The sequence below is a fragment of the Perissodus microlepis genome, chromosome 5, assembly GCF_051167445.1.
Source record: "Perissodus microlepis isolate ML-2025 ecotype Zambia chromosome 5, ASM5116744v1, whole genome shotgun sequence".
Lineage (NCBI taxonomy): Eukaryota > Metazoa > Chordata > Actinopteri > Cichliformes > Cichlidae > Perissodus > Perissodus microlepis.
In genome coordinates, this window is record NC_140465.1 from 35,948,855 (window position 1) to 35,960,928 (window position 12,074).

At 45.8% G+C, this 12,074-nt stretch overlaps 1 protein-coding gene across 1 annotated transcript in view; it reads right to left on the minus strand.

The window, feature by feature from the left end:
- mmp24 (matrix metallopeptidase 24) overlaps positions 1-549 on the minus strand; it is an 85,990-nt gene extending 85,441 nt beyond the window's left edge. The window contains exon 1 of the mRNA XM_084929637.1: positions 80-549. Within this exon, the coding sequence (XP_084785763.1) occupies positions 80-229 (150 nt within the window). The 5' untranslated portion in view covers positions 230-549. The remainder of the gene's footprint in view (positions 1-79) is intronic.
- Positions 550-12,074: the final 11,525 nt, after the last annotated feature.

A 12,074-nucleotide genomic window follows, 5' to 3' on the forward strand; every position in this document is an offset into this window, starting at 1 on the left:
GCGCGCGTTAACGCGGGGAGTGATGACGGCGTGGGTGTTTACCCCACTTTAACACACGCACGCACACCTCCTCACTCACCTCCACGATGAACGTCTTCTCCTCCCCGCACGCGGAAACGACCCAGAACAAAAGCGGGAAGTAGCAGGTCTTCCAGCAGAACCCCGGGAGTCCCGCTTTCCTCCTCCTGCGCCTCACTCCTCCACCTCCGCCTCCTCCTCCCGTCGCCATGGCTGTATCCCCGAATTCCCCCCCTCCTCCGCCTCCGCTTCCCGCCGGTGATGTCCAGGCTCCTGCTCCGCTCTTTTACCGGAGGAAACGGTCCGTGCGCTCCTGCTTCATCCCGGCCACGCTCACTCGCGTCTCCTCCTCTCCGGGCTCCACGCACCGCTGCTGTGATCGCGCTGTGGGTTCGCTTCACTGAAGGGGCGAGCGGCTCACGCAGGTGCAGCGGGAACAGCTGAAGGAAGCCTGGCTACAATAACGCGGGGATGCTGCTCCGGTCTGTCCGGTAACAGCAAGGAGGAGAAGGGGGAGGGACCGAGAGAGGGAGAGAGAGAGGAGGAGAGAGATGGATGTTGTGATGGATGTTGTTGCAGTACCTCTTTGCCCACACCAGGAGCGCTGCAGACGCAGAGGACTCGTCTGTGCGTGTTTTATCATCCCTTAGAGGGAAAGGAGGGTCGAGATTTCAGAATCAGAAAGCTGGTTTGGACGTTGGGGTTGAAGTGGGCTTGTTTCTAATGGAAAAAAGTAATAAAGAAGTCATGGAAACTTTACATTTCCACACATTATGCAAAGATGATGCTTGAGAGGTGAGGTTAATGGATGAGAGGCCACGTTGTGTTTAAAATCAGAGTCGTGAAAGTCGCCTAGAAACATTTTCAAGGACAGGATGTCTCTGTCACGATGATCCCACACTGCTTCAGTAATGCTGAGGTCTGGGCTCTGGGGAGGCCCGTCCACGACTGATGCTGTGTGTGTTTTTATATCCACTTATGTTTTTACTGCACTGCCAGGGTTTGGCATCATTGTCCTGCTGAAAATCAAAGTTTACAGATAGCAGATCAGACTCTGGTGGTCCTTTTCTGAGTTCATAATTCATCAGTTTATTAAAGAGCTCCAAAACCACTGACTGACATGATGCTGAAACCATGACAGAGCCTCCACCGGGCCTCACAGATGGCTGCAGACTCTCAGTGTTGGACCTCCTCCTACATACTGACCATTATGTGGATCCATCTCTCCATCAGACCTGTTCCTCTGATCTTCAGTTCAGTTCTTGTATAATTTTCATGCCTCAGTTTCCCTTTATTAAGAACGACTTCCTGACAGCCGCCAGTCACTGAGACATTTCTGATGATCAGCTAAACGTGCAGATCATCTCTCAGGTCCTGTGTCAGGGCTTTGCCGGATTTCTTCCCGTTTCTTAAGAACATGAATTTCAGATGCTGTTCATTTACTCTTCCACGTCTTCAGTTTCTTCACGTGTTTAAGGACACACTGCACACCCTGCAGAGATATAACAGGTTACAGGCTAAAAGCTCTTTGGGAGTCACTGTGTTGGTGCAAAAATACTATTTTTCATCAAACTGTGTTATCTTTGATCTAATTTAGATCTAATTTAACATTGATTAGGTTTTAGGTTGATCTTATGCGTAGATGCTCTTCCAGTGAGTTAGGCGTTTTGACCTTGAATGACTCAAAGGTTCAGAAACAAAAGAATATACTTTCAAATGAGTCAGGTACAAGGACGAAAAAAAAGTTGTGAAATTTGGAGAACTGTTGCTTAAGATCACTTAAAAACAACAACAACAACAACAAAAAAGACAGTCTGGCTCTTTGGAAGCAAAATCTAAAGGCATGAGGTGTGGAGGTTTGAGACCAGTGTGTAAGCAGCACATTAATGATGCCACCAAATGAAGTGCAAACTGTGTGTTGCATTACCACATGAATATGAATGCATGAATATGTTTTTACGCTTGGTCCTAATTAGCTGCCGAGTCTGTTTTACTCTGCTGTGGTTGCTAATAGAAAGAAAATCAGCCAGGCTGTTTCCACTCAGAATATTCAGTCAGTAAAATTAATTTCACTTTGAATTCAGCCTGATTTCCATGCTCACCTCTGGGACGGCGTCTGAGCTGAACTCGCAGAGTATCTTGTGATATTTGAACGTGTCAAGATCTCAGAGCTCGAGTGTGCAGACGTTGGTTCTGTGATGAAAGTCGGACGGAAGTAAGTGAGGCAGCGTTCAGAGTGCTGTTCAATTGTTGTTTAATTGTTCAATCATCGCTCATTCAGGTGAGAAGAGACTTTATGTCATACGTAATTTAAATTGAAATAAAAAACAGCTCCACCAGCATCGTCGCCTTAAAACAAGGACTTCACTGTGTGGTCTGATCACCAAAAGCTTCTTCATCATATGCGCCATCAAATAAATCACTTAATGTATATTTACGCCTTTCAAACGAGTCTTTACTGATTGAAATTCGCCCACAGAGGACTCGTCTCCATTTAAAGAGGCTGATTATAAAACTGAAGACAGCCGTGGTCCTAATTAAAGATGACAGTCTGCTTTAAGTATCGTTACAAATATCACAGAGGGGTATTAATCATTTGATGCAGACACTTTGGAAGATGTATGTTTAAAAGAAAAGGAATTGGACTGCTTTCCCGTTTCTGTGTTTGATCCTCTGGAAAACATTTCCAGGTTTATTTGTGGATTTTCTGAGGAAAGTGGGCATCTTTTCAGTGAGACAGAAGGCTATAGTAACACTTTGAGTCACATGTGTTTATCTGCAAATTACTTACCATTTTATTGCTTTGCAGTTTTCCACGCTGTGCCCGAACAGCTCCTGATTAGCAGATTACTGGATTATTGCTGTGGTAATAATGGGACGGATGGCTGAGCCGGATCGAAGCTGCGGCGGGGTGACCTTTAATGTAACTGATGGCCTCTTGAACCACCCGGCCGCCCTGCTGTTATTTATTTATTGCTCGCATCCACAGAGTGCTAAATCTGAAGCAAATCTCCTTGACTACAGCTGCGCCGTGCGTCACTTGGCATCATTTGACAGGCTCCCTCGGACGCCCGCGACGGCGGGTTTGAGCAATTTCCGTAAATCCACACGTGCTGCATCTGCGTGCACGTGTGTCAAACACACAAGCAGAGCAGAAATGACAGCGCCCCGCTCGCATTGCACCGTAATTTCCTTTTACTTTAAATGGACTGTGGCTGCAGGAGCAGGAAATCAATGTAATGACAGTCCTGTCCAGCCGGGCTCTCTGTTCAAACCATATAATTGAATCTATAGAGTTTCAGACTCTGCTGACGTCAATGCGGAGACATTTTCCTCCACCTGCTCCACAGGAGCTTAAATTATGAACGAGCTCATAGGTTATATGTGTGTGTTCAAAAATATATACCTGACCGCCTCTGTAGTTCTCAGCTTTGCTGTCGTGTATTTCTTTATCCCTTTATAACATTTCCAGTTGTTTCACAGTATTTTATTTTGTGTCTCCTTCAGTTTCTGAACACTTTTTTTGCTTTTATTGCCATTTTTTTTTTGTTCTCATGTCTGAGTCGCAAAACTGCACAAAGTGACCAGAGGCAGACGGAAAATGCAAGAAAAGGTGCAAAACTATCACAAAAGACTCTAAACAACCCACAAACAAGCAGAAAAAGACACAAGAAAGAAAAAGACACCAACGAGATGCAAAACTAGCACAAAACGAAAGTGTGAAAGAGACAAAAGGTACAGACACACAAAAGAGGAGAAATCAGTCCGACGGGCCTCAAAAACACAGCTCAGCAGCTAAGAGGTAAAAGATGTAAATGAGACAAAACAGCAGCAAAAGAAGGAAGAAAAATGCACAAAAGTCACAAAAACAACAGAAAGATGCAAAATGTCAGCAGAGAAAAAAACAACATCAGTGTGAGAACAGAATGTCAAAGAAGCTGAAGATGACCTGAAAAAGAAATAAAAAATGAACTTGGAAAAGATAAACAACAGAACAAACAGAAAAAGAAAGAAAAAACAGGAAATGACCTCAGACACAGGCGTCACCACCTCCTCTCCCAGCATCCTCCTCTGTGCTCCTTCACTACATCCATGAACCTCCTCTGAGCTCTTCCTCGTTTCCTCCCGCCTGACAGCTTCATCGTCATCATCCTTTGTCCAGCTTATCCACCCTCCCTCCTCTGCACTGACAACAAGAAACGTGTATTAAATGACACGAAAAAAGCCAAAGAGGTGCAAAAAGACAGCAGACACAAAACGACAACAACAAAATGCTTTAAAGCATTTACATTTCTGCTGTAAAGTTGAACATTTTAACATGAGGGTCTGTGGGGACTCACTCTGGGGGCCAGCCTCGTGTGGTCATTAGAGGAACTGCAGTTTGTGGCGTGCTGACTTCAGGTGCCTAAACATAAACAGACTCATCTGCATCATCCTCACTCTCATGGATTTCTGCAGCCTTTAACGTGTCTGTGTTCAGGATCTTACTGTCCCATAGTCCTTACCCACAATCCTCTGTGCTCACTGGCAGGCGGCGTGTGAATAAACACTATCTGAGAAGAAGCCAGTTGCCAACATTATTCAGATTATTATCCATTCTCTGGCTCGTCATCACACACTCGCTCCTGCCACTCTTCTTCACCTCGGCTGTCCACCTTCGCATCACTTGGTTGCATCATCTGTCAGCTCCATAAATCAGTCTGCCGCAGTCGTCCTCGCTCTGGTTTCCTGCCTTTGTTAGAGGGAACTTGTCCTTTCTCTGCTCTCACTGACTTTTCACACTCATGCTCTCTTCACTCTCCATCGTCTCCTGTTATCTTGCGGCCGTTTCACGCGTCTCTCTCCCGCCAGTTCATCTCTAACAGTTTCTCGTTTGTGGGTTTGACCCACGTTCCTGCAGCAGGCGCGTTCCCTGCTCTGGTCCGGGACCACGACTCCTTTTGTTCCGCAGCCTTTTACAGTTAACAGACTTTCATTAGCGCTCCGTGTGTGACAACACTAACGAGTATCCAGCGAACGCTCGCCACGCTCCACTTATTATGCAGCTGACATTTCAGCAGGACTACAGCCGGTGTTTTATTGCCCTCCTTAGATCACCGGCGTCAGTTTCAGCCTGAGGTTTTTACACTTGGTCCACACCATGAAGCATCAAGCTCTGATGTTCATCAACAACTCAGTGGTGAGTAGCTTCAAACTGCGAGTCCACCACGGATTTTGTACCTCAGGCATTTAAAGACCTTCATACTGACCCCTTAAACCCCAGGTGACTTTTCTGGAGCTCCCTCTGACAGGTGGCTTCATCGTGCGATACAGCATGGACGATAAGGCCACGAACAGAGCTCGGCACATCACTGAGCCTAATCTGCCCCGCTGACAGGAGGCGTGCACCCGGCGCTGCCTCAGGAAGACCCCGAGAGCTTGAAAGGACACGGCAGCTGTTCCCCCGATGCCCTCTGGCAGGATTCAGGATCCACGGATCACAGCAGAAGGCTGCAAACGGTGCGACCACTGAATAAATAAAAAGTAGAGACGAGCAACACAAACACCTGGGCTTTTGTTTTATACTATGCACCTCTTTTCTGTGGGAATTATTTTAGATCATTTACAGTATGTTTTCAGACACACATCAAAGTGACGCGTAACACATCCAATCACATGACCTGATGAGTCACACGCCGTCCCCGTCCACTCAGACATGAGAGCCTGAGCAGTGAGAACAGGAAGCTGCTGTGGTCGGTCCTCCTGAGGCCTGTGCTGCAGCTCGGTGAGCTCACTTCAGGGTTAATTCTTCCTTTTCAGTGTTACTCAGGAAGAACAGCCATACAGACGGTATAAAAAAAAAAAACAAGGACACTTCTAAGTGAGGTATGTTTATGTACGTCTAAATCCAGCTTCATTTGTTGCAGGGTGAACGACGGTTGGACTATTACAGCCACCGTATTTCTGTTCCCAGTGTCGGCATCATAAAGTCAGGGATGTGACCGCTCAAGTGTGAATTTAATTAGCTCAGCGAGAAAACGAGTGTGTGAGTCTGAGTCACCACTATAGTCTGTTTTTCTTCTCATTCTACCTACCAGGTTTTGTTTATGCCGCTTTCGTCTAATCGATAAGGAGACGGTGGAAAGTAATTCTGAAACACAAACTTTCCCTGGAGAGAAACTCTAACGTGGACGCAGAGGCAACGCCTGGTAAGTACCTCAAACCAACATCGGAGACGCGTCCACGATTTTGGAAGCATTTTGTAATCGTGACTCAACATCGACCACAAAACCAAAACGTGATGACGGTGACTGAGCCATGAAATGTTTGCAGGTACAAAATCTTCGACATGACAGCTGGGACAGCCTTCAGCCCCCCTCCATCGACCTGACTTGGACGGACGGATATAAAACAGTTGGATGCTGCTCAGATTTATCAAAGCTCGGCCTGTTCAATATGATATGTTCACTGTAAACAACGACTGTCCAATCATATTGCAGCAGTATTCACTGCACCTACAGGACTGATCAAATGTCAGGTAACAATCAGATAACAATATTATCCATAAATGTGTGTGCGCTCCACAGTGGGAAACATGACCCTGAGCAAGCACTTTGACGACAGTGGGAAGGAAAAACTCCCTTTTAACAGGAAGAAACCTCCAACAGAACCAGGCTCAGGGAGGGGCGGGGCCATCTGCTGTGATTGGTTGGGGTGAGAGAAGGAAGACAGGATAAAGACATGTTGTGGAAGAGAGACAGAGATTATTAACAAGTATGATTCAGTACATAAAGAGCAAAAACCTGAAATAGACTCAGTGTGTTACATGTTTTATTAACTTCCTCTGTGCCTATAAAGGCTCTGTTGTTGAATGTCGTGACGTGTCATAGAGGCCACGAAGTGAAGTTATGGAATGACTGTTGGTATTTTGGGTGATATGGTTAAATGTATTTGTGTGTGGATGATAGCCTGGAGAGATGAGGACACGCCCACAGCTGTTCCACACCATGTTTGTGGAGGATGTTATGGCTTTGACAGCACTGAGTCAGCTTGCTGGCAGCAGGCACCCACTCAGGAAAACCAGCAACCTGGACTTCATGCAGGAGAGACCGCCTCCGTGATGTTTGACTGTAAATCACAAATCATTCCCACAGAATCTGGCAAAATTAGGAAGGAAGTTTGGAACCTGTACATGTTTTACTGTCATAAAGTTGAAGTCCATCATGTTGTATATGTAATATGAACAGACTGAAGGTTAAAGAACAGGTCAAATCACTGCAGTCACACTGATGACGGGACACACAAGCCAGGTGAGTAAAACCAAGTCTGGCCAGTAAGAGCTTCACTGCAAAGCTGTGAACTACTTATACCTCCATCCATCTTCTTCTGCTTATCCGGGGCCGGGTCGGGGGGCAGCAGCCTAAGCAGAGAGGCCCAGACCTCCCTCTCCCCAGCTGCCTCCTCCAGCCGGTCCAGGGGAAGCCGAGATTCTCCCAGATGGTCGCACTTCTCACCCCATCTCTAAGGGCCAGCCACCCTTTGGAGGAAGCTCATTTCCGTCGTCGGTCACTACACACAGCTCGTGACCATAGATGAGGGTAGGAATGGTGGTTTCATCTCTGCTTTTCGCAGATGATGTGGTTTTGTTGGCTTCATCGGGTGATGGCCTCCAGCTCACACTGGAATGGTTCGCGGCCGGGTGTGAACAGATGGGAATGAGAACCAGTTCTTGGGGCAGGAACTCGTCCTGCCCCAGGTGGAAGAGTTCAAGTACTTATACCTATTTATTAAAAAATAAATCAATAAACTTATTTGTATAGCTACACATTCAGCAAAGAACATTATCCACCTGTTCCATATTTATTTTCACCTTATGAACGCCTGACTAAAACTCACTGAACAGACCAACACCTGGCTGAATAACCTGTTTTAGAGTTTTTTCCTTCTTCTTAAAAATGCTGCTCGTGAAGGGAACGAAATGCTAACTGCAAGAAGTTCTTGATGCACGCTCGATAATTTAGGGAAGGAAATACCATAAAAGTTGATTCGGTTTAATAAATGCAACATTTTCGCTCATCCAGGTGACTTCTTCAGTCTGAGTCAAATGTAAGATTTCAGCTGCTCATACAGCAGGAGAGCTGGAAGACCTGCAAACATGACAAAGGTTCCTCGCCGGTCTTATTTTTCCCTGTGATGTACAAAGTTCCTAAACAGGAAATGGTTTTAATGCTGGATTTGCTCTGAGCAAGCAGACACCTTCACCTCTGCCTTCAGTGTGAGCTGACGTTCACAAAGGAGTGTGTGCAGTCGTGTGGTGTGGAAGCGTGAAATAAACACACCTGTCAAACAAATGAAAAACATTTTCCTCTTTTTACAAGCTTTGGAGTCTGAAGTTGGCGCAGAGGGCAGACGGGAGCTGCTTCCAGCTGAGCGCTGACCTACTGAACTCATTCCTGACACGTCTCTTCCCTCCAAACTGAAGAATAAGTGCAGCTTTCCACAGACAAACATCTGCACACAGAGAGATGTAGTTAAACCTAATAGTTATTTATTGTAATTAGCCCAGCTGTAGTAGCGGAGCAGCGACAGAGGAAAGGAGCCGGTGGAGACCAAAAACAGAGGTAAAAGAGAGAACACTGGATTTACATCCACCGTCGATCTGAACTCTGCAGCAGGAGATAACTTCAGGTTTGACTCTAAAAACCTGACACAGAGCTACTCACTGCTTTTCATCTCTCTGAATCTTTGCAGTCACGCGTCAGTTCACTTCGAGATCAATCGGACCACTTTGAAAAATCTGCAAATCTGAGTGTTTGCACTGTGCGCCGGTCATGGAAAGTAGTAAGTAAAATTTATTTGTATGGCACTTTTTAAGACGGCAATCTACAGGGTGGGCCATTTATATGGCTACACCGTAATAAAATGGGAATGGTTGGTGATATTAAAGTCCTGTTTGTGGCACATTAGTATATGTGAGGGGGCAAACTCCTCAAGATGGGTGGTGACCATGGTGGCCATTTAGAAGTCGGCCATCTTGGATACAACTTTTGTTTTTTCAATAGGAAGAGGGCCATGTGACACATCAAACTTATTGGTAATGTCACAAGAAAAACAATGGTGTGCTTGGTTTCAACGTAACTTTATTCATTCATGAGTTATTTACAAGTTTCTCTTTGTTCACAGCCATTGACATGTCGAAGAGGTTAACACGTGAGCAGCGGATCGAAATTGTGTTGATATCTGGTGAACGCAGTAACCGGGTCATTGCAGCAGATTTCAGTGCAAGACACCCTACGAGACCACCCATCTCCCATGCTACAGTTAGCAAACTGCTTGCTAAGTTTGGTGAAACTGGTTCAGTGTTGGATTTGCCAAAATGTGGACGCAAGAAAACTGTCACTAATGAAGAAACATCAGTGGCTGTCCTAGCTTCATTCAGCAAGAGCCCACAGCGTAGCACTCGCCGCATGTCACTGGAGAGTGGCATTAGTCGAACATCCCTTCGGCGGATATTAGCTCCTCACAAATGGCACCCTTACAAACTCCAGCTACTGCAGCATCTCAACGAGGATGACCCAGATCAGTGCACAGAATTTGCAGAATGGGCAAAACAAAAACTGGAACAGGACCCTCAGTTCACGCAGAAGATTTTGTTCAGTGATGAGGCAAACTTTTATGTGAATGGTGAAGTTAACAAACAAAACCACCGCTACTGGTCTGACACTAACCCACATTGGATGGATCCCTCCAAGACTGTTGGAACAACAAAAGTGATGGTTTGGTGTGGTATATGGGGGACAACGATAGTGGGTCCATTCTTCATCAATGGAAACCTCAAGGCCACTGGGTATTTGAAATTGCTACATGATGATGTGTTTCCCTCTTTATGCACTGAAGCTGGCACGTTCCCTGAGTTTTTCCAGCAAGATGGTGCACCACCACATTATGGGTGCAGGTCCGAGCATTCCTAGATGAACAGTTTCCTGGAAAGTGGATTGGTCGTCGTGGGCCAGTTGAATGGCCCCCAAGGTCTCCCGATCTGACCCCCTTAGACTTTTATCTTTGGGGTCATCTGAAGGCAATTGTCTATGGTGTGAAGATACAAGATGTGCAGCACCTGAAACTACGGATACTGGATGTCTGTGCTGGCATTTCTCCTGCAGTGTTGCTATCAGTGTGTGAAGAGTGGGAGAAGAGGGTTGCATTGACAATCCAACACAATGGGCAGCACATTGAACACATTTTATAAGTGGTCAGAAACTTGTAAATAACTCATGAAAGAATAAAGTTACGTTGAAACCAAGCACACCATTGTTTTTCTTGTGACATTACCAATAAGTTTGATGTGTCACATGGCCCTCTTCCTATTGAAAAAACAAAAGTTGTATCCAAGATGGCCGACTTCTAAATGGCCACCATGGTCACCACCCATCTTGAGGAGTTTGCCCCCTCACATATACTAATGTGCCACAAACAGGACTTTAATATCACCAACCATTCCCATGTTATTACGGTGTATCCATATAAATGGCCCACCCTGTATTACAAATTGCTTTACAGGGAATTTAAAAACATCAGACAGAACAACACATTACACAAGAACCTGTCTGAATAGAGGAGTTTTCAGCTGTTTTTTAAAAGAAGCCACAGAGTCAATGGTGCGTAGAGGGGGAGGTCAACTGGTCCACAGTTTTGGTGCTACGGTTTGGAAAGCATGATTCCTGTTTTGTTTTCAAATAGGTCCGTGCAATAGGGTGAAGAAACTCGACGATATAAGTGGGGGCCTCTCTGTCTGAAACCAGCCCACTGAAGGAACAATGGGCTGGGAGGTCATGAGAATTTGCATAATTAAGATTAAGGAACTGACCTCCCAGCCCATTGTTCCTTCAGTGGGCTGGTTTCAGTCATTATGCAAATGTATGTTTATAAGATTGAAACCTGCAGTCAGCTGAGACTGAAGACGTCACCTGGATGAGTGACGAAATATTTCTCCCACTGAAAACGTCCAGATGAACAGAATCAACTTTTGTGGCCATACCCGTGATGTGTCTGTGAGCGAGGGAAAAGTACGAGCTGTCACGGAGCAGAAACGGGAGCTGGAAGCATGTAAATATAATAATAACCACTGCAGCCAAACAGAGTGCCTGACGAGCCCAGCTGTAAGTCAGCTATTAAGACTCGACTGTACGCTGTGTTCGTGTTTTCCTCTGAAACAATAAGTTCTGTTGCAGCAGCCTTTCAACGCCTCTCTCTGTCTCTCACTAACAAAGTTGACCCAGACAACAAAGTAAAGCTAGTTTTCAGCTACGAGCCCGACACGAACCCGCCGTATCAGCCAGAGGTCCCTTTACTACGGTTCGGAGCCGCGGACCTGTTTTATATACGCGCGGAATAGTTTTCTATGAGAGCGCTGCAAAAAGTGCAGCCTTACCTAATGTCCACCTACTGTTACTCATTTATATTAAGGTTTAAACATCTAGCTGGTGTTGGTATGGAGAGTAACCTTCAGTAATAGTAATAAATTACAACATTTCGAAAATGGGAGGCTGGGTTACATTTTGTCTGACTTCTGCAGAGGAGGGTAGGTGAGGGCTCTGCAAAGCTGACGGAGCAGTGAGGGAAACAGACAACCAGGACTCCAACAGGTGAGTGTTTGTGAGGACGGCCCACAGTGACCTGTGCAGATAATCTGCAGTGTTCCAAGCAGTCCTGTGATGTTACTCAGAGTTTAAAGTGAGCCACAGCAGAAGATTCATTCAACGTGAATCAAAGAACGTAGATGCTGATAACTGAGTCTGAATTCTTACTTTACTGTTTCTCCAGAACGGAGGGGGGTGAGGAGCGGCGAGCGCGAGTTTTCCAGAAGGCTGATGTGGTTGAAGGCGAGCAGGCAGATAAGTTTTGATACATCTCTTTGGTTTTTACAGAAACAGAGCAGCTCCACGCTTCAGCTCACCAAGAATTTCACCTGGCAGAGAGAGGAGAGAAAACCTGCCCCCAACTTTTAACTCATTTACTCTTAGTTACAAAAAACAGTAAAGAAGGCCAGAAACAAACATCTGAAGCTCCGTGCTAAG